This window comes from Nothoprocta perdicaria, unplaced genomic scaffold (assembly GCF_003342845.1).
Source record: "Nothoprocta perdicaria isolate Ctin4 unplaced genomic scaffold, notPer1 scaffold_69, whole genome shotgun sequence".
Lineage (NCBI taxonomy): Eukaryota > Metazoa > Chordata > Aves > Tinamiformes > Tinamidae > Nothoprocta > Nothoprocta perdicaria.
The window spans coordinates 173,095-195,754 of NW_020455965.1; the positions used below are offsets into that span (position 1 = coordinate 173,095).

Genomic DNA, 22,660 nt, shown 5'->3' on the forward strand with positions numbered 1-22,660 from the left:
GATATTGCCAGCTATTTCACCTACTTCCTGAAGCAGTAATCAGAGACCACTGGGACTTCAGTCTCTATTCAGAAATTTTCTACACAAGAACAGAAGCAGAAAACAGACATTACCCGATCGGTGACATCCCCCAGCCATCAGGGATGTCCTGGGGCTTCTTTGGAAACGTAGAGCAGTAAGTAGATCCTTGGACATCCTTGGACATCCTTATACATCTTTGGACATCCTTGTATGTCCTTGCTTTGCTCTACCAACCCAAGTCAGAGGGACAGTGAAGCCAAAATCTAATAATTCCATTAAAACAAACACAAAAATCAACTTTGATAGAGTCAAATAGTTTAGTCTTATGATAACCACTGCTCTGCTGCTTCCCAGCCTCTATTTTTCACTCTTCTCCACTTTGATCATGAGGCAGTGATACATCTGCAGGCATTCTATGTTTGGTAGAGATCAGGGTCTTGTTTTAGTTTTCGACCTAGGGTTGAAGGGTAGATTTAACTGCAAATAACTCTTGAGCTTTTTTGGTTTGGGGAAGAGAAGGAATGTATTATCAATCACTGCTACTTACAAGGCAATATTAAAAGAACTGAGAAGTAGCAAACAAGGTACAAAAAAAATCCCTAGTCACTAAGCTAATCATTAATTTGAGATTGTAGATTTTCAGTGTGGGCCAAGGGCAGAAACTCATGATACTGAAGTTCTTTATGAAAAGCACTAGGCGCTGTGTTTATCTGACATGTTTTGAAGCAGGTATTATTTGTATATCCTGAGGATCAGTGTGACAACAACATGACGGTTCTCTAAAGATGAAAGCATTACTATGATTTTCCAAAGTGTTTGTGAAAGCCACCAAAAGGACTTTTCCAATACGACATTAGAATTAGACAATTGTAAGTACGAATTATACACATGAAAATATCAAGGAGCACTGACAGCCTGAAACTGCAAATTGAACTGCCTGGCACTCGCATTTTCAGGGTGCCAAAGTACTAATGAATCAAATACATAACTGAGTCTTAAATGTTCTACAGCAGTAGATTGAGGCATTATAAAAAAAGAAGGGAAAACTAAAAATAAAACATTTATACAGGTTTGTCACCTGCAAAACAGAAAAACATTGGGAAAAAGCATAACGGTAACAGTAAACTGCCACTAAATTTTCCATTTCAATGAAACTTAGACTGAATAAAGGTCACTTTTCTTCCAATTCTGTGCAGAAAATATGTCCCACCTATTTGAAATGGTATTTCACAGTGCACCGGAGGGATGTTACAATAAAGTGACTGCTGCATTTTTACTTAAGTATCTCCTCGCTTCAGCCTTGCTTTCATTCTCAGCAGCACCTGCCACTCAGATCTATTAGGGAGCTTCAACAGCAAGCAGACAAGCCAGTACTTGCTTGAATATCTAGCGTATGTTTCTTTAAAACCAGACACCTCTGATGTTAAGCACAGGAAACTCAATCATGGAGTGCAGGTCTACAGCAACAAAACGCAGCAGTAAYGCCCAATTCTCCTTTGGAAGCCCACCCAGGGGATACCCTCAGCCTGGCATGTTTTTCCCCCCTGAGAAGGTGGCAAGTTGCTCCGTGTTACAATTTCAATGGAGCGTGGCATGCAGCAGGGAAATCCATGGTTTAAAAGTAGCCTCCTTGTTTTATCTGAGGCATCTTGTGCTCCGTAAGTAACAATTTCTCCTCAGCTGTTGAGGGAATCAAACTTACTGTCCAAATTGTGCAACTAGTCATTACAGCCAATTCTCTGAAAAACCCGTATGAACAGGATATTTTCCTGTTTTGAAAAGTATTACGGTGATTGCTTGCATCCCTGATTAACATCGGGTAGGTAACTACTTCATTCAGACAACAAAGAAGGATTTCCTTTTTTGTCCTTCACTTTATTCAGGGTCATTCAGGTTCATAAGGACACAAAAATGAAATCGGAAGTCTTTACTTTGAGATAAAAGGATATCAGAATAATATTTTGTAAGTCACAAATGCTCTCTCACATAYATTCATATTTGTGCTTGTCGGGCTGTGAATGGAAACAGCAATCTCACCTTGTGCAGATCGCTCCTGCTAGGGAAAAAAAGGTATTTCTAGTGACAGACCACATTGCTTTATTTTCTTCATTTATTTTCAAGCTTTTAAGCTTAAATATAAGCTTTTCATTTATTATAAAAGCTTAAATATAAGCTTTTATTAACAGCTTTTGCTATTTGCCTCTAGAGCACAGTTAGACATCTGTGTTGGATTAAGAGGCAAACTGCGTTTTGCCACTTGATTTACAGCTAAAATATATTCAAGGTATTTATTGGCAACTATTGTTATTACCTTCATTTGTCTAGCTAAAATCATGTTTCCCATCATGTGGCTAAACCATTAAATATATATAAAAACATATGTAATTATATAGGCAGCAGCTATAGTAGAATGCTAACTTCTTTCCAGACAAAAGTTACTCATATCTCTCTCCTTCCTAATGGCATTTTTTTTTCCTACAGAAAAACAGGTTGGGATGGGCTGTTCAAGCTGCTAAACCCTTGCCAGTTGCTACAGAGGAGATGCATTTCCAAGAAGTTTACAACCTAGCAAAGCAAAACCCAGTCCACGAGCACCGTCCACCTGYGACCTCAGAGCAGAGCCAGGTACGGGGCAGGCCATGGGGCGCGCGGCGGCCGCTGCCCTTCCCGCACGGCTGCATCCCGCCGCCTTTCAGGGCTGCCCTGGGCATTTTTCCAACTCTAGGGAATTTTTCTTTCCAAACTTACCCTTACGCCTTTTCTAAACCAGCTCATTTTGACTCGGAACATTCGGATTGCTCACCCGTGGGACACTACAGAGAGGTAACTACACTAGCTGTCAGTGAAAAATTTACATATATTTTAATACACTAGTTGTCAGTGAAGAGATTTACATATATTTTAAGAGTGAAACTTGATCCGTTAATAAAACATACCTTCTGACAACGACGCTGCTTACTTTCAGTATTTTTCCCATTCCCGCTAGTACAGAAGAATCTAAGTAGATAAGAGATCTGTAAAGCACAGTTGCATCTTTAATCAAGTAGACAAACAAAAGGCCAGCTTATAAATGGATCTGGCAGTTTTCCATATGCTAACTGCATTTAATAAAATAGCTTGATTACCATTTACAATTTAGTTACAGCTACCTACAATTATTTCTTGGTGATTTTTCATGTTTGTATGAAAAATATGTATGCCCCATTGCTTGAGACGTTCTAGAACTTATTGTAATTAAAACCCAAAACAACTCCCTCCCCTCACCTCTACCCAAGAGGAAGGTTTAATAACTTAAATGCCCCCAGTGTTCAGTGTTCACATCCACATTGCCAAGCTAGCAGCTCCAGTTCCCCACCGCCTCTCCACTGCCAAAGCCTAACTGGGAGTGTGGCTACAGAGAGAAAATATATATATATATATAAAAACATATATATATGTATGCATATATGACTGATACCTGTTTTCAGCCAGTCTGGGTCCTGCTATAGGGCAGCATCCTCTGTGTTTTCTCATCCTTGCAGGAAATACCTACACTGATTTAGCTGTGCTAGCCGATTAACAATAACAGACAGGCAGTATTAAACTGCACAAATACATGCAAGTCCATCTCTGTAACATTTAGCAATTTTAAAGTGCTCAATTATAAACAAGGTGTCTGGTTTAAGACAAGCTGAGCAGAGGCTACTCCAAAGGGTTAACTTAACTCTATATGGTCAAGGTAGGTATAGGTGTGTAGCTACTCTTGGTGCACCTTTCACCTCTAAACGCAGTACTAGGCGTACATATATGTATGTGTATTTTACTTGGTATTATGCAACTCCAAAATCCTTACCCCTCAAACATGCCTGCAAGACCTCCTCTGGATGATGTAATTAGAGATAAACCATTAAGAATGAAAACAGAACAATAGTTTCATTTTCCTAATCAAATTAAACTATATTAAGTATGAAGCAACGCTCCAGGTAAGCAGTTTGAGAAGGAATTTGTTCTACAAAGTTTAGGTTATATTTTTGTACCAAACATTTAATTCAACAAAGGATTGATTACATCAAAATGATCAAATTTGAACAGAAAGTAAACAAAATGCATATTCAAGGTAGATTAATATGTATTTTCTGAATTAGAAATATCACTTAAATGATGGATGAGAATTTCTAGTGTAATGATCCATTACTCCCCTCCCCCATCACTGAATTACATTATTTATACATATAATACAGAGTTGATTGCAGTTGGAAACAACAATATTAAAATAAATGTTTAATAGATACAAAGGTTCTTTTCTCCACAACATAGCTTTTTTGGTGCCTGGACACCAATTTTAAAGTAATTCTCTATTAGCATTAAACTATTTAAGTGCAAAACAGTTTTGTTAAAAAAAATAAAAAGAAAAAAACCCTATGATTGCAGCATCCATCTTCCTGAAAAACATTTTGTAGCCAGAAAATAATGACTTTCATTTTCCATGAGTGCATTCCAGGCTGTCTTCTAGCCATCTCTGGTTAAAAAAAAAAAATCAGTGCAAAATAAACAATGGTGAAGTTACTAATTTAACCATTGAGCTTACTTGAATTTAAGAAACATACTTTATTTTACACTATACATATATATTTTATTTATATATTTATATAGAGAGATTAAGTTACACTGGACTTGAAAAGTATAAAGAAAACCAAAAAAGTTACTATTTTTTCTGCAGAACCAAAGGAAGTTTTTGTTGCGGTCGTTGTCGTTGTTGTTGAAATGAAAAGTCTTCCTTGGGTGAGCAGCCTAGCAGTATTAGCTGTAATAAGAACTCATTACATTATTCCTTTGCAAATTACTATGTGATTCACATAATTCCATTTTTACACTCTGCCACATTAGAATTTGTGATGTTCTTTGCGTGAAGAACAGCTCCTGGTTCCACTGTCATTACTTCTTGTCCTGCATTCAGAGGTTTGCTAGCAGTAGTGTGGTGGCTATACTACAGTTCCACTTGGAGAATTGGCCTGGTTTTGGGATGACAATAAACCCTGCAAACAAAGCAGTTTACATTAATCCAGCAAGAGAACCTGGTAGTGACTTTACAAAGCTACTACTCTGAAGCTAAAAATCAGTACAATTTATTTATTTATTTATTATTTTAACCGCCACTTGTTCTTCAAGATATCAGCACCTTCTTTCCTAAGAAATCTAACCCCCTACAGTATCAGGTAAACAGCGTACAAAATAGCTTTTAATAAATTTATAGAGCATGTGCATTTACAACACATGAGTTTGATCCCAGGATTTGATTGCAATCTACGTTGTACTTTGAGCTGTGAAACTTTATAAATTATACACCAAAAAGGATCGTCATTGTTTAAGTAAAACAGGCCTACTCTAGGATCAGCAAGTTAGGCTACTTATCGAATACAGAGCAGTTCTCAGTCTCTGCTTTTACAAGCTTTGAATAGAAACATATCTATTCAAAAACTTCTTCTGGTAGTCGAAAAGGAGAATGGAACGAAATACTGAGCAAGAGTTCAGCAAGTTTTTTCCCCGTTACAATTTAAAATTGCATCCAGGAATTTTATCATCACCTCATGTAACGGCAGCGTTGTTCAAATAAAATGATATATCCTTTATTTCACGCATATTGCTGTTTTGCAGTATTCCTAGGCAGACAGGAGGCCACCATTCCTTGTTAAGGCAACTTTACGCCACAGGAGATATTTTCTGGTTTTGCTTTACAGCAGCCCCTTCTAGTCACTGACATCAAAGTAACAGCACCTCAGCCTCACGTAGCAGCAGCTCGATATCAAAATGCGGTTTCATCTAGCAGCGTCGTTATTGAATTAGAGCAAGTGCCAGCAGACTGAGGAGCACAAGGACAGCTAAGCTGGAAGCACCCTGGTTAGCAGAGCTCCTTACCGCGCGGGAGCAGGGAATGCGCATCCAGCAGTTCCTCTGCATCGCTGCCAGCTTAGGTTCTTACCTCAAAATTAAGAGCCTGTGACTCAGATCCATCAAAACAGACAAGCTGAGGCAGCAATTAATACCCCGAATGGAGAACTGGGTCTCATCTTTGGAATCTACAGGAGCTCTTTCTTGCTTGGATCCAGGAATCTGAGAAGTTGCTGCTGAAGGATGAACACCTTGACCATGGACAGAAGAGGTGGAAGGACATCTGCACTGGCTGGATTCAGGCCATAAACTTTCTAGTAAAACCATAATCCTTCCCAGGAAAAAACATCCAACCTAAGACTTCAGATATGCTACAAAACCAGCTGCATTACTATGATTTATGGCCGAAAGCGCAAATACTCAAACACACGTGTGCACGCGCAAACACACACGCATGTTGTGTCCCATGGGCCTTCCACAGACGGCACCGCAGGAGCGAGACCCTCTTGCAGTCACTGCTCACACACTCAACACGGGCTCCAAACGCATTTGGGGTAGACAAAGCGGGCTGGAAAACCTGCTGACACTCAGGTTGTGCACAGACACCCGCATCTTCAACAAGAAGAGAAGGAAGCGTCGCGGGGATAAATTAAGGAAGAGGTGGCAAAAGCAGAGTTTTAGAGCAACCAAATTACCGGAGCACTTCTGAAAATTCTTAGGTAGAAAGTTTTGTTCGAAAATGAAGGCAAGACAAAACTCTGTAGTTTATTTACTAAACTGCTCCTCAGAAGTCTAATAAATCCAGCAGCAACTAGAAAAGCCTTTCTTGCAATAAGATTATATACAAAGACAACTTTCAGGTGTACCAGAAAAGAGGTCCTAAAGGTGTTATTTTCAGTCCTTAACAAATCAGTAACACAAACTGTTCATAAGCAAACACAGACTTTATAAGCTCAGGTGTTCTAGGGGTAGCATAATATGGGTTGTTATTCCAAAGGCTCATACCATGCCGTATAGATGAATAAGCACTATTCTAACATAGAATTTGCACTGTAATTCACCTAATTTTGATGCAAAAAAAGAAGCCATTCATTTTATCACCATTTCTTTAGAGAAGGGAAGCACATGCTGAAATGCAGCGTGGCCCTTCAAGCCTCATGGGCTACGAGACACTTTGGAACTCGGGCTGCAAGGCTGGGGAAGAGGATTCCCCCTCCACTGCCAGGCTAAGAATAGAAAAAAAAAGGAAAAAAATGCAGTGCAAGTGGCTTTGGATAAAGGAATATTAATAAAATCCTTAATTCTGTCTATGTCCTGACCTAACTGTGCAGCTGTGAAGAGGCAAGCCAGAGCAACGCGGAAGTGGAAGGAAGATCTGGATGAACATCCTGGTGCTGCTGCAGGCAGATGTTTCCAAACTCCCCAAACGTGGCCATCCAGTGCCACCTTCAAAGGGACCTGGCTGCCCCACTCAGCTACAATAATGAGGCGGCCGATCCCAAACTTCCTTCTCTGAAATGTTGCAAGCTCTTCCAAGAACTTGATTTGAGAAGGAATTTTAGATCTTAGATGCTCATAAAGGAAAAAAGATAAATTCACTTTTTAAATATAGAGATTTTATGCAAGTGGGTAGGTCCCAAGTAAATTCTGCATAAAATTTGGTCATTATATCAGAGTCTTTAAAACAGGACTGTTTTACAAAGCTATAGTAGACCTAACATAGGAAGCTTTAAAAGCCATGGCAACACGGGCAGCATCTCTAGAGAAAGCTCCTATTTCGGGAATAAAACGTGCAATGTGCCAGGCTGCGCAGCACACACCGCACCTCAGGTAAGAGGCTGGACAAGACTTTGGTTTTGGAAATAAAGGTAGTTGTCTACAATAGCACCATCTGCTCAGTGTGCGGGTCTGGCCGGGGACAGGAAACGGACCAGTTGAGAAAATCCACACCAGGAATTTGGTAAAACATCTTCCATGCCGTCCTCAGAGCTCTCCGGGCAGGTGCTACGGGCCCTGCCACGGCAGCAGGGCCCTCCCTGCTGGCAGCTCCTTCACGGGCACCTTCGGGCACCAGTTGGCAACAGGGGAGCATGAAAACCAACTGCAGCAGCAGCCGCTGGGGCTCCACCAGGCTGGGCTGTGCGAGTCCTCTGGCTTCCCCAAACACACAGGGCTTCGTATGCTTAGGAAAAACATCAGGATGTAGAGATGAGGCTTTCAATGCAATGGAAGTTTAGTCTATGAAAGATCAGAATATCGGACAGCAGTAACTACAGAGTTAATACCTTTGCGTAAATTAAAACAGGATTAGTTGAAGCCAAAGATGCAGTCCTAGGTCAAGTTTCAATAACAGAGCTATGAGCAGGGCACATGAGCAGATTTCTGTGAAGTTAAAGGCTGTTTGCCAATTCACAGCTCTCCTGGCACAGACCTAGAGCCCACGGCATAAGGGAAGAAATTCACCCAAACTCAGTGTTTGCCCTCGCAGGAGCCTGCCCGGCCAGCGGGATGGAGCAGCCGGCTCCCGGGAGCCTGGCTGGGATCACAGCTCTGCGCGTCCTCCCTACGCGCTGCTTGGAAAAGGAGAAAAACATGAAGCAAACTGATGGCAACAGTGCCGGGCTTGTCTGGGAAGAGCAAAAGCTGCGTAAGCGGCTGATCCAGTTCAACAAATGCAGCCAACGTTAACACAGACAAATAAACAACATCTCTGAACACCTAGTTCATGTCTCACAATCCTCCTGACTGTTGCAACTGCACTAGCAACAAACAGGCTCCCACAAAAACTGCACTGATAATTCTATTATTGCCTATATATATATATATATATATATATATATAAGAACTATTCTATCCCTAATTTATTCTTCTCCAGAACTGCAATATCCCTGGAATCATTTGAAAAAGTCACCTGGACCAAGCCCTTGCTCAACAGAAGAGCCTAAGGCCAACACCCTATTTGAACAACAGGCCTATGCCAAAATAGAAAGAGATTTTTCACATTTGTTTAAAATTCGGTATTCAAATCAGCTAACTTAGTTTAAGACTTGTTTGAGCAACATGTCCTACAGTTTATCTGGAGAGTTGAGAGTTATTATCACAAGTCTTTGAACTGCATACACTTGCTGAATCCAGTATTTAACAATCCCTAATAAAGTCATACAAATCAATTAATTGAGAATGCCCAAGGAAGCCCCTTCTCAACACTCACATAACATATTGCAGAGAAAATATTTTGTAAAGGATTAAAGTAGAAGGGAGAAACAAATCTGATCTTCACAGGTTACTTGTTCACTACATAGAGGTTTAAATATATTATTTGTTAGCAGTTATAGTAGTATAGCAGTTATTTGTGCCAGTAGTTACATATATGTATATAAATATCATAGAAAACTATAAATGCCGACACAGTCATGCCATGAAAAGGAAGCAGCATCTAGCACTGCTCACTTGCCAGTTCACTTGGGTGCATAAAGAGGGGTTTTTTCCTACATAGGAGTGTAATCACCATTCTCTGCACGGCCAACAAAAAGAAAAATCAAGGATGACAGACAGTACAGCAGCTAGAAATCCTGTCTGTCTTTTGATATTAGGTAAGATTACATCAAAATGAGCACTTGGCTGGCAAGTAAACGATATGCACGCTCAACAAACAAGTTAAAATTAGTTCAAAATACAACGATTTTGTTCTTTGAAAAGCTCAAATAAAATATATAGCTTTTGCCAGCAAAACCCTGATTTAACTCGTGTAATAACACACTGTAAGCTTAGTTAAGGTAGTACAGGCTTGCATACTTTTTTTTCCTCTAGCTTCCTCCAACTGAAAAATACCTACAAACTTTTCATATTAGAAAGTGAAATTGATATAAAACTGGAAAAAAAAAATGGATGGGGAGGGATCAGAGGACTTAAGGCAATCCCATTTTGGTTAATTTTAAAATAGACATGCCCTTAGTAGAAAAAGAAATGAGCCAAACCAAGTCAGTAAGATAGATCACAAACTACCTCAAAATCAACTTTAAGAATAGAAAATACGAACATTCAAAGTTATTTCCTTGAGATCTTTGTGCAACGTTTCTAAAGGCAAGGAGAAGACTGGTTAAAGCTCCAGGACATCTTTGCCAAAGTATCTTCTACAATCACAGAAGATATGGAAGTTAATTTAGTTTCTTGCTCCTACTGAATCTTGAGAAACTGGTCTCAACGACCAGTTCTTGCATCATTGCATGTAATCAGTTCTTCACACAAACTTTCAGGACAGATTTCACTTTATTCCTCCACTGACACCTGTTCTTTAAAAAAAAATTACATATACATATTTATATACACATAAAAATAAATATATAGGCAGATAGTCTTAGCAGCCAACTACCTTCTAGGCATCAGAAAGTTCTCCAGTTCATGTAAGAAAGAGGTTTTGCTCAGCTTTAGTCTAGAAAGGAGCTTCCCCTAAGAGGAAAGAAGAGCCCTCCGAGTCAGACAGGGTCCCAAAGAGCTAAATTTCTCCCCTGAAGTTCCTCACAAAATGCATGTGAAACATCACTTCACTTGAACATTCAAAACATCCCTTCTTTGGCTGCCTCACTGCTTAGCAGAAGTGCTGCTGCAAGGTGAGCCTTGGAAACACGATCCCTATCCAGATCGAAGGGCAACTTTTCCATCTCTGCATAAACCGGTTCCAAGACATTCTGTAACCAAAAAGTTTTAGACTACTCCATGAAACCTCAGGCTGTTTTCTAGACTCTGGCCAGTGTTTTCCTAGAGTGAAAACACCCAAATGATCCGGGTAAGCCGTATCCCCAGGGCTGTAAACTCAGCATTCGTCAGGCAAACGTCAAGATGTAAAGCTGGAAGTGAGAACATTCACCCTGCACCGGGGTCCGCAGCGGCAAGAGAGAGCTCCTGTAGAGTCCAAGGCGGACCAGAAACCGCCCCGTCCCAGCTCCTGCTCGCAGAGCAGCGGGCCGAACGCACCCATGTCCGTTTCACTGAATCTGAGCTCAAAACGGATTTGATAAAAGATAATATTCTATGTTACGTTACTCTAAGCCAAGCAAAAACTGTCAGAAGACATGACCTCAGCAGCAAGACTTAAGCAAAGTGTATGTATCTTCTTGAAATGAAGGGAAAGATTCACTCAGAATAGGTTACAGCATGTGGTCAACTTCCTTCTTTCAAACAGAGCAAATCAGCAGTTTTTCCCCTGTGGCCATTTGTTCAGCACAGTATGAGAGCAGAGGACCACCTAAGGACTGCAACATAAATTAAACTCAAATGTGAAAAGGACTATTGAAAATTATCTACATTTACAGTTCAGTAACACATTTTTATTTAACATCAGTATACAGAGGACAACCCCAGCAAGTTATTTTTTAATGTCAAGTATTTAGTAAAGTTCTTCAGCTGTAACAGTGACAATAGAACAGCTAAAAATAAGCAGTATGAAACAAACATGATTTTCTTAAAATTATAAATATACCAACAATACTTCTTAAAGCTTAATTATTGCAACAGTTAAATTAACAATAGTTCATGTTAGAAAGGCTCTATGAAATTTATTCAAGTTGTCAAGAAATTAGATGGAAGTGTAAAAAGGAAATACATATGAATTTTACTTTTGATCTTCACTAAAGGTAGTCAATACAATTTTGTACAGTATCACCTAACATGTCAATCTTTAACAAACTCCAGTATACAGAATTCATAAAATGCAGAAAAAAAATATTGTTTTTGTTTACATGTAAATTGACAGTAAATTAACTGACACAAAATTTATTATTGTAACATAAGCAGGCCAGCATTTTAAATATTAATTTAGTAGCTTTATACTGTTAGGGGGGGCAGACATATACAGTCATTCCAGGTACATAATCCAATTTTAAGAGGTGATAGTTCCGAACGTGGGGTTCTAGAAAGCGTTTAGTAAAAGTCATGTTATTTCCTAATGCAGACACCCTCCTCATAAAGCCTTTTGCAGGGTTACGGTCTCGCCCGGCTGCAGCGGAGCCGCCAGTCGCACCTTCTCACACGCGCACGCAGACACTCACACCTTGCTATAAATATCACACCAGTGTTCTAGGCTTAATTCACCCTGATAACGCGGGGACCTCTGTGCAGCTTGGCTAGGCTGCACATTACAGAAAGCTTCAAATTTCAGCGTGGTAACCTGAAGTCATATAGCTGTGTTTCAGTTTTACTATAGTCATCCCTGAAGTTTATACAGATACCGTATCACGTTGAAAGAAATCTATTTGATAGTACTTAAATACCAGCAATTGAACTTCAATTGTAACGATGAAATGCTCCTTTCCATTGAGGAAGAATTAGTATGTATAGCTGCTCGTCTCACTCAAATATAGTACATGAACGTTTAAGTACTTTTACTAAAACAGAAGTCATACTAAAACATGATACTGTACTACAATTGTAGTTAACTAGAAAATTCAAGGATGTTATAATTTAAGTCTAAATTTTCCTGTACAGTAAGTCAAATAAATAAATTCCATGTGCATTTGTTTTACAAAACAGTAATGTGTTTATCTTGCTAGGTTATACACTGCCATTTCGTCTTGGGAAGTCCGTCCAATCTTACCTTGAGCTTTCCTACAAACACAACTCATCTCTAATCTTACTTAGCTGATGTGGAGTCGCTGTACAAGATGCTGAATAGCTGATTTCAAACACAATTTGCCTGGAAAAGTTTTCTTTGAGCTTAACAGTTTACAGCCAGTGTGGAAATCTGTCTCAATATCTCCATTTTTAAGGTTAAAAACAAAACAACGCAGATGGACAGATAAACGGCTTTGGAGACTGGTTTCTCTGGGGGGATTTTTTTAATTGCATCTCGTATGTCCTGTAATTTGGTTTAAAGTAGCTATAAAGGTGATATTTTACCTTGCGTGGGTTGTTCTTTTTACTTCCCTACATTTCTAAGTTAAGCCAGCAGCTCTATAATCCCACGTGACTTTTCCATGGGGCTTGGAGGAGGAAGTGGGAGGCTGCTGGTCACCACGTTGCTGAGAAGAAAGTTCATCCTTGTGTTAAGGCAGCCTACTTTTCTCCCCAGCCAGAACCTTCTTCCTCAGAAACTGGCTGGCAAGAGGTGCCAAGGAGAACGCATGGCTGGCGAGCCCCGAGCCTCCCTCGGCTCGTGTTGAGCCTTGCCACTCGCTTGCTCCCATCCCGAGGCAGGTGGCTACAACAGTCCTGCATTTGTGGCCCAGGTTGTAAAGAACTGCACACCCGGCGAGGAAGCTCAAGGTAGGATTATGGATGCACTGAGCTGGCAACCTGGAAGGTCTGTAACCAACCATCAGCTGATGCAACGCGCTACAGAGCCTATTAACTAGAAGGATCCGGGCTTTCTGGATTTTCTTTTTAAATTTACCTTTTTAAAGCCAAGGGTAGCACTAGACCAAGTAGGAAAATGGAGCGCAGGACATACACTGTCCAGTTACCTACTATGCTTATTTGATGGCTATTTATAAAAAAGGGAAAGGGAGCACTGGCTCAATGGAAATTACACTACACACTGCAAGTGTGCTCCAATTTGCATCCAATTCTTTCTTTAGGCTGGCAATGCTATGGATTTAATGAAGGCCTTTCAAGGCAATCATGGAAGCAGCAGCAAGATTCAGAGGGTTTCACTCTGGAGTTGGTGGACAAAAAAAAAAAAGAAAAAGAAAAAAGGAGATTTAAGATCACTTGGGGGCCCATATTTTGGGAGGAAGACTAGAAATAGCAGCTTTAAACCCCAGGGAAAAAAATAACTTGCAAGACAGAAATGAGTGGTGTATAACCCAGTAAGAAACATTACCATGAGTGTTTTATACTTTGACAATTTTCATTAAATAAAATTATTAAGTGCTCTCCTATAAACAAAAAGGATGCTCATAACTTCCTTCTGGCACAAATATTTTCCTATCCCCTGTAAACATGCCACCAAAATGTCGTTTTTACCAGCAGAGTGAGCTCATTATAAATGCAAGTGAAATCAGGAAAACAAATCCATTTGAAATTTCTAAGTAAATACATCCTAAACAATATGGCATTTACAACAGTGTGCAATATATTAACTTTGAAAGTGATAACTTCAGCATGAAAATTACTTACCTGTAATTAAAGTTTTCCATATTGGCCAATACATAAATCCTGATTTTTGGTACTGCATACTTTATCTCTGAAATATTTGAAATGTCATATTCCAAATCAAAGTCAATATACAAAAAAAAACCCTGTGTTTAAGTTACAGACAAGTCTAAAATAACCCCTCTCAGCCACTGAACACAAGTTTAACAGCGTAGTGTTTAGCAGTACACAAAGTTTGGGAACAAAACCAAAACAGATTCACAATGGAAGTCTCAGGCACTGCTCTATGTACATAAAGTTAATTCTTCAGCATGAATTGCACCGAGTCATACAAGTGACAACGGCTTTAGCGTTCTCATTGGGGACACACAGTTAAATAGTTTACTACTATATTTTTAAAAAAATATGAGTTTGTAGACCTTACGAGAAAAAACAAACCCCAAAACCCCACAACTCAACTTTTCAAATAGCACCTTCCTCCCTTCTCCCCACGTAGGGGTTTGCAATTGTCAGTTTGCTTCAGCTGCCAATTAAGCATCCAGACAGAGGGTGGACACGGCGCCCTGGGCACACGGGGGCTGTGACTCCTCCGGGGACATCCCCAGGACACTTGCGTTATCCACGTCCAAAGAGAGATGTGCAAATCAACTAGCATAAACCTAAGGAACACCACATTTTCCATTAGATTGTCCCATATGGCAATATTAAAGGCTTACCAAAGTATTTTTTTCTTCAGATGGCAATCTATAAGCCTCAAAAATTCAGGAAGTTTCGCAAAATAATGATCATTTTCAGTAAAATCATTATGCTAGTGTTTTCATAGCTGGTTTTCTTTTAAAATGTTGCTGGCAAACACAGCCATTTGTAGCAGACTACTTTTTATAAAAGAAGTATCACTTTTAGACTCAAGATTTAGCTTGTTGTTGAATTTAGTCGTTTTACAGAAAAGCACACCAACATTTTATCTATGTTTAAGTGAATCAACAGTAAAAATTAGAAGTGCATTTAATGAAAGCTCTGCTAATTGAGTGCTGCCAGAGTGTGTCAGTGATCAAGTTTAACTAACAAAAGTGACAAAGTAAAACTGAAATTATTTAGAGCAAGCTGGGATGATTTTCCCTGGTTTAACCAAGTATGCACCTGGCTAATGTTAGAGTTCCTTGATTGCACTGTATTATCTCATGGACTGATCCAGAATTTAAAGCGCACAAACTACAGTCAGTAGAGGACTTAAAAACCTGCTGACCTTTTAATAAGAACTGGTTTTATGTTAATGGTAGACCACCACAGAAAAGTATGGAGGAATAAAACACTTTGGTTTTACTTTTTCGGAGGCTCACATTTCTCGTTAGATTTAAAAGCAGCAGCTTTCTGTGAGCCACTCTCACAGGGAGGGCAACATTTTGTAGAAAACTCCAAGGATTAAAATCACTTTAGCGATTGACGTGTTTTACTTCAATTTTTACACCAACAGCTTTCACCATATTGTGGCTACGCTTAAGTATAAGAACACTAATCAATAGTTTAGATGCACAGTATTTATTTTTCTTGCTGGAAGGCAGCTATACTTAAGAATTGTATCCAAGACACTTCAAATCATTCAGAAATATGGCATGCAGTATCCAAAAGTATGGCTCTGAGGATTTTTTTTTTATACATTAAGCATAAAGAAATTTTATATTCAACATTCATTTATATTTCAAGAAAACTACCTATTCAGAGTTCTAGTTCTTTGATGCAGCATTAAGGATTAAAACTTACCACTTTACCAGGCCTTGCCCATGTGCAAATAAATCCCTCCTGACAAGCAGTGACTATACAGTCTTCAAGAAAAATTAACACAGTCAGTCTTTCATGTGCTATCTTTTTACAGATAAGAGGCTCTAATAAGGGAACATCTTCCATTCGGGGACAGAGAGGTGTTCCCAAAGTTTTAGCTGGGTCCGTTTTGGTTTTAGTAACTAGGTTCAGTTTGTCACTGCTCTTGCTAGATATATGTCCCATACTATGATTTCTCTTGTGATCTTTCTCATGGTGTCTTTCCTTCCGATCATGTAGTGATAAGGTTGCAAATTTACTAACACCAGAAGCAATGGCACCATCCATGACACTGCTTTTACTGCCAGCATTTGAGACTGCAGAGTGTGGAAGGCTGTTTGACCGTGGCAGAGGAGGGGGTACTGAGTTTCCAGGTGTTGTGATACTGTTTCCGTTACTTCCCGGGTTAGCTCCACCACTTCCAGCGGGTGGACTCGTAGCATTCATGACATTTGTATGTGTCCTTGCTCTTGAGAGAGGTTGGTGGGGAAAGAGGATATCTTCTGTGAGATCCCATAAACAGAGCTGCGTGTCCTGGCCTACGGAACCAAATCTATACGTAACGCTCACCGGACGACTGTCTGTAGAGTTCCTTTTGGATAGCCTAGATTGCGTACTATTTGCTCGATCTCGGCCAAAATGAAGGTCTTGGAAATCCTCATCACTTCCACTAAATTCCATCGGGTCACTCTCTTCTACGCTAGTGGTATACGGATCGAATGCAACAACACTGACCCAGGATTTGTGTCCATGGCCTCTAGCTATTACTCGACAGTCCACAAAAGACCAAACTGTTACCAAGTCATCCTCTCCACCTGTTACTATATATTTTCCATCGGGACTCCAACACACACACAGCAGTCCTCCAAAGTAGCTTTTCATTGTACCATGCAATTCCACCGAATCAAAGTTAAACACACGAAGGAAACCATCCTGGCTCACACACGCCAAGTACTTCCCATCTGGGGAAAAGGCAAATTCATTCAGGGCACCCTCACCTACTGTCCATTTAAGCAGAGGGTTTCTTGTGGATTTACTCTTGCAAGTGTGAACTGCAAAGCTTTCTCCTTGTTTAAGTAGCTGGTAGTGCGGGGCTGTGGTACCACAAGTGTGCTCCACGTTATATAAGTACATATTGCCACTGGAATGAGCTACTAGGAAAAGGCTTTCCGAACCTGGCACCCATTTTACACAGGTTACTCTGGACTTGTCTATTAGTCTCTGTGAAAAACAAAGAAGATACATATCAGCAAGTCTGAAAATTAAAGTTTTCACGACGAACTGTAAATCTGAGCTTTTGGGGAGCAGGGGGAACAAAGCTTAAAGTGAGCTGAGCTGTCTACAAAGCAGCTATATTGTCACTGCATTTGCAAAATAAATAATCTTTTCAGGCAATTAAGAGGAAATTACTTTTAAAGAAAGCAAGCTCTATAAAACATTATTATGGTCCAGCGATATTCCACAAAGAACACACTTCAATCAAGTCAGTTTGTTGTTACAGATCTCAAAGAAACATCTTTAGGTTTATTTTTTGCTCTGTAGGTTGATGAGCAGCATGAAAAGGAAACAAACACTTGAGGAAAAAAATCAAGAAGGCACAAAACAAACCACAGAAGATAAAGGCTGTCACTCATCCACACTACACAGCAAACAGGCTTTAAGTCAACGACAGTAAATTTACACTCTGTTTTCATCTGAAGCCACATATACAAAATGAAACCTCTGCAGAAGAGAACAACAAAAACAACAAACACTTCAGGAGCCTAAACCAGCGCAATCTTCATACTGATTCAGGGGACAAGTGCTATACAATAAGCCTATTAACATGGGAAGTTAACTGTTAAGCACATGCAGTTCACTGAATACACAAGGTACCACATCCTTTGCCTCCCAGACTCCCTATCCCATACTTACTTTCGATATTTTAGCCACAGACCCATTAATACTCTCACTTACCATCTGATTTAAATGACATTTCTTTTAAAGGAAAACATTAGTAGATTTCATCATTACAAAACAATGAATTAACACATTATATAAATATCCACGATCATAATGTGTTGAACACTGGAAGAAGAGGCAGCGATAAAATTTAATTCTTAGTTTGCAGCTATAATTCTGGTAGACTTAAATCTGGCAACAGTCAGCCATGCCATTGCTCAATTGCAATTGCCATAAATTTAATCATCGCAAGCAATCTTTATATATAAATATATAGGGTTATAAATTGATTACAGGCTAAAAAGAACAGCTCAGCTGTATGAAAGCTAAGAGTGCAAATACGAATAGCATAAAGAAGTATCAGAACAAGCCACAAAGTATTAAAATCACCCAAAATTTGCTATTCTGTTTTTCAGACAAAGGAACTAATATACATGCTGGCTGCTATTTATTCCATACCTCCACCTGTCACTGAAAAGCAGCACTTGGTCACTTTCGATTATGCTTCTGTACAGCTGTGTAGCTGCCAGCCTTGATGTGGAAGCAGGAAGCCTCTCTCCTATGATTTCTCATTGGTTAAAAGCTTAAAAGTTTTTTTTTTTTAAATAATGAATCTACAACTTTTTCTTCAGAGTGGCTTCAAACTACCAGCTCTGTGCAGCTTCTATTGCTATATTTAAAGTAACCTGCCATGTGTCCATTAATGTACATCCCTCATGTCCAAGTAATGATGATACCAGCAATATCAGACTGAAAGTTACCTCAAACACACCAAGAGAACAAGAGCAGGGAGCATCTAGCAGCCTGCTTGCTAGAAACAAGAATCTTATGGTTATGAAGCTCTCTCTGATCTGGTACAGAGCAAGATTTCGTGGACATACTCAAGGAGAAGTAGCTCAACCTAATGTCTGCACAGGCTCTGCTTGCAAGAGGAATCATTTAGCTTTAAACCAGTTCAAATTAATGGACTAAATATTAGATACCGTACAAAAATCCACCAAACCTGATGACTTTACCTCAAAGAAGCTGCGAGCAAAATAAAAAATTGCAATATGCAGTGAGAGGCAGGTAGCCTCAATAGACAAGGGGCAGATTGAAAAGATAATAATACTTGAAATAGATGTGAAGCAAGTGACCACATCTCACCCCCTTCTCAACTAAGGGCACTTTAAATACAGAAGGATAATTAAAATGATCAAATTACGATCTTTTAAGTTTTGAAGGCTTTTACCTGGGATTCTGCACTCATTTACAGCACAGCAAAGGGAGACAAAGTCAGTATCCCTGGCAGAGGCATCACAGTAATGAGCACTGAATGCAGTATCCAGCTAATCGCTGCAGATTTAGCAGCTGGGATAAGAAGCTTGTGTTCAGCTTGGTGAAAAACAGTTAGCAAAGGAACTGGAGGCTCCAGTCAGAAGACAAGCGAGTAACATTATCTCAGCAGCCACGTCTGAACGAGCTTCAGAGGACAGAATTATAGGCAGAGAACAAAGGAGTGCAGAGAAAAAAGCAATCAAGGAATTTACGTTAAGCTCTGGCCAAGAGCTTTGGCAACACAGGTAGAAAAAGAATTTATCAAAAAAATAAATGGAGCTATACCTTAATTGCGGCTGAAGGCTATGGTTTAGATAAAAGGGCATAGACAATAAATAAGCCAAGATGAAGGAGAGTTACAGCTCAGTTGGCCAATTTGAGAATAACCAACTACTGCCAGAAACAATCAAGGCCAAGGTATGCTTAGCTGTTGATGGGTATAAGAAAACAACACTAATTTTATTCTCGATATAGTTAGAAGGAACACAGTTTGATTTTTAGAGGCTGCCAGGAGCTGCATCACATCACTCACCTCAGCCTTTCGAGTCCCTTCTGTTTTCTAGATTAATGGGGTTAAAATAAATAAGAATAAGAAGTCAAAATACAATAGCTTCAATTCAGGCAACTAGTACGTATTCTTCTGTGTCGTAACAGGTTACTTCATTAATTGCACTGCTTGACTGCTATCCTGATTGCTTCGTGACAGCAGCTAGTCAAAACAGCTCTGGGTTCCCTAAGTCACCCCATTACTAACTAACAGGACAGGTGATGATTTCTTTTACTGCTATTATTCTTGCTCTAGCACCCAATCTGTCAAGAGGTAAAATTTTGCCTTTAGATGTCCTCAGTTTTGTCTGTGACAACGTGCTTATTCTCAAACACTACCTAAACTCTACATGCATTGCAAAACCAATCGGTTGGCTCAAACAAAAAAAGCAAATAAGAAGAAAAAAAAAAAAAAAAAAAAAAAAAAAAAAATCAGTGCACGCTAATGTTTCCTTTAAAAAAAAAAGTGTTTAGATGTGAGCCTATTAATTCCAGATTTTTTTTAATTAAAAGGCTTTTTTTTAAAAATAATTGCAGTTAACTGGCATAAAAAACAAGTATTTGTCATTTAATTGCAATCTACTCTGGTAGCAGCATTGAGCAAGTCTTTTTACCTGTGTTAAGAAGAAAAAAAGAAAAAAAAAAGGCAGGCAAAATTGTTTCAGTTCTCCTAGCACTTGTTGCTGCTACTGAAACTATTCACCTGCCCCACTGCCCAGGGCTTTACACTGCAGAAGCTGGACAGCAGGCAAAGTCAGGGCATATAAACATGTGTTGTATGTTTACATAAGTATTTTAGCAGGAGTTTTTCCTTTGAGGCCACTATAGTTCAACTGAAGCGTATGCAATCTCAATAGTGGTTTTGAACTCTAGTTACTTATAATATTTATCCTACTACCAAAACAAGATTAAATCAGAGCTGTACTTACACAAGGGACTTGTTCACATCCAGACCTGCACTCTCAATGGTCATGCTGCACCAGTGCCAAAATGTTTGTTTTTTATTTAGTTTTTGTTTGTTTGTTGGGGAAGGAGGGATATTGAGAACAATGCTAGAATGCATTTTTCAAATATGCTTTATATATATATACACACACACATTTATATATTATTTTTATATATATAATATATATATATATATAGCATAAAACTTATTCAGTGTAAAATAAGAGCATCTCCAGCAGTTTCCTTTTCAAACAGCAGGGAGAAAGAACAGGTGGGACAAGCTAGAAAAGAAGAAAAATTCCCCTCTTCTGATCTCGCTGTGGCTACTTTTAGAAAGCTGAGGAGGAATTAGGCAGGTCTAATTATAAAACATTCCCATTGAGAACAATACTTGAAACTTCTTTGCACAAAGACTGAGAATGTCAACACATCTTCCCTGACACGGGGAAGCTGTGTCTGCACAGGATGAAAGCCGAGCAATACTCAACTTCATCTGCAAAAGACTTATTGGAGATTTCTAAAACACGACCTGCAAAGCTCTTTGCTAACATTTCTCATGTTTTATCTGCATTTAGCTTACAAACAAAAAGGAGTAATACAAACAAAACACATCCAAGTTCCTACAGCTTGCCCTCAGCAGAAAACACTACCTACGTTGTATCAGTTACCAGATCTCTTCTATCATTAACATCCAGACACTTACCCTGTTAAAAATACCAATACTATCAGATAAGCAGAGCCTGCTGTCTTGTAACTTGGCATAAGTCATGTCCTCCCCACTCAGCACTCCCTCAATAGGGAGGATTTGTTTTAACACCTTTTCTATAAAAATACTGGAGTATTTTGAGCTTCATGATAGTTATATCGATGCTAGTGAGATGCTCAAATGTCTGTTCCTTGTTTGGAATGAGGAACCTCTGGAACAACCAACTGCAGAGGGTATACAGCAATATTTAGATTCATAGACCCTTTTTCAGCAGTTAGCTGCCATTAGCTCATTACCTAACCTCTTTTTCCTTAAATTGCCAGAAGCTTCCTACAAGCATAGACATCCTAAGATCCATGAAACAGCTGAAAAGCAAAGGTAACAATTAAATAATGAGCTGTATAAACAAAGGAAGTCATCTACAGATCTCTGCCATCTAGTATCTTTAATATCAAATATATTTGCATGCAACAGTATTAAGATTTCTACTTACTTCCTCATTAAATAATTTGCTAGTTTCTTTTTTAATTGGGTCTATAAGCTGGACCTGGCCTGCAGAGAAGCCCACTAGGAGAGAGACACTTTCTGCTGTGGCTGTTAAGTGATTGAAGTCATGACATGTAGGCTGTGTTCCTTTGTATATCCTTTTGTCTATTGGTTTACTCAAGTCCGCAGCCTGCAAAGAGAACAAAGAGAATTAAGACAGTTTATCACAATGAGTGCATGTAAAAAGTTCTATTTGCAAGTGAATTTATACAAAGCAACAACACATGAACTTGCAAAACCTTATTTTAAAAAAGCATCTTGGTATTTATTGAAGATATCAAAGAAGTCTTCAACAAGTTTATCTTTTATGTAAGACTTGTGTGTCTCCTCAGTTTTGCTCCACGCTGTACCTACCTAACCTCAGCAACTACATCATGCATCAAACCAGTGACAACTGTTCAGTAAACAGGAAACCTATTCCCAGGTTTCCTCATCTGGGAGGGACATTTAATCACATAGAGGAAAAAACTGCTACGTCTCTAGGAAGAGCTTCCCCGAATATAAAGTACAACCAGTTTTGAGAGTTGCCAATTTAAAATATGATGCTTGCAACAACCTGATTTTTGTAATGCAAATATATCCATTTATAAAAGGCAAAAATAATAGATTAGTCTCAATTTTTTTTTTAAAAATGCCTTATAAATGATTGAGTGGGTTCTAGGAAAGACATTTCTAAGAACAGACTCAGGTTCATATTGCAACTATTGAATATTTTTTAAGTCATTAAGCTACAAAACGATTGTACTTCTGACACCATCTCAAACAACAAAATGCTATCGTCTATATGAAGAAAGACTTCTGTGCACTGCCAGCAGAGCAATTTTATTTCCTGAGCACAGTCCAAACACAGCTCAGATGAAACAG

At 39.1% G+C, this 22,660-nt stretch overlaps 1 protein-coding gene across 4 annotated transcripts in view; it reads right to left on the reverse strand.

The window, feature by feature from the left end:
* Positions 1 to 4,450: 4,450 nt before the first annotated feature.
* WDR20 (WD repeat domain 20) overlaps positions 4,451 to 22,660 on the reverse strand; it is a 43,116-nt gene continuing 24,906 nt past the window's right edge. Inside the window, exons 2-5 of one of the 4 annotated variants that reach the window (XM_026050459.1) lie at positions 21,744 to 21,926; positions 19,586 to 19,612; positions 15,739 to 17,016; positions 4,451 to 4,519 (exon numbers count right to left, since the gene is read on the reverse strand). In XM_026050459.1, the coding sequence (XP_025906244.1) occupies positions 4,478 to 4,519; positions 15,739 to 17,016; positions 19,586 to 19,612; positions 21,744 to 21,926 (1,530 nt within the window). In that variant the 3' untranslated portion in view covers positions 4,451 to 4,477. Of the gene's footprint in view, positions 4,520 to 4,805; positions 5,037 to 15,738; positions 17,017 to 19,585; positions 19,613 to 21,743; positions 21,927 to 22,660 lie in introns of those variants that run through there. The other 3 variants (XM_026050457.1, XM_026050458.1, XM_026050460.1) reach the window with 3 other exon arrangements.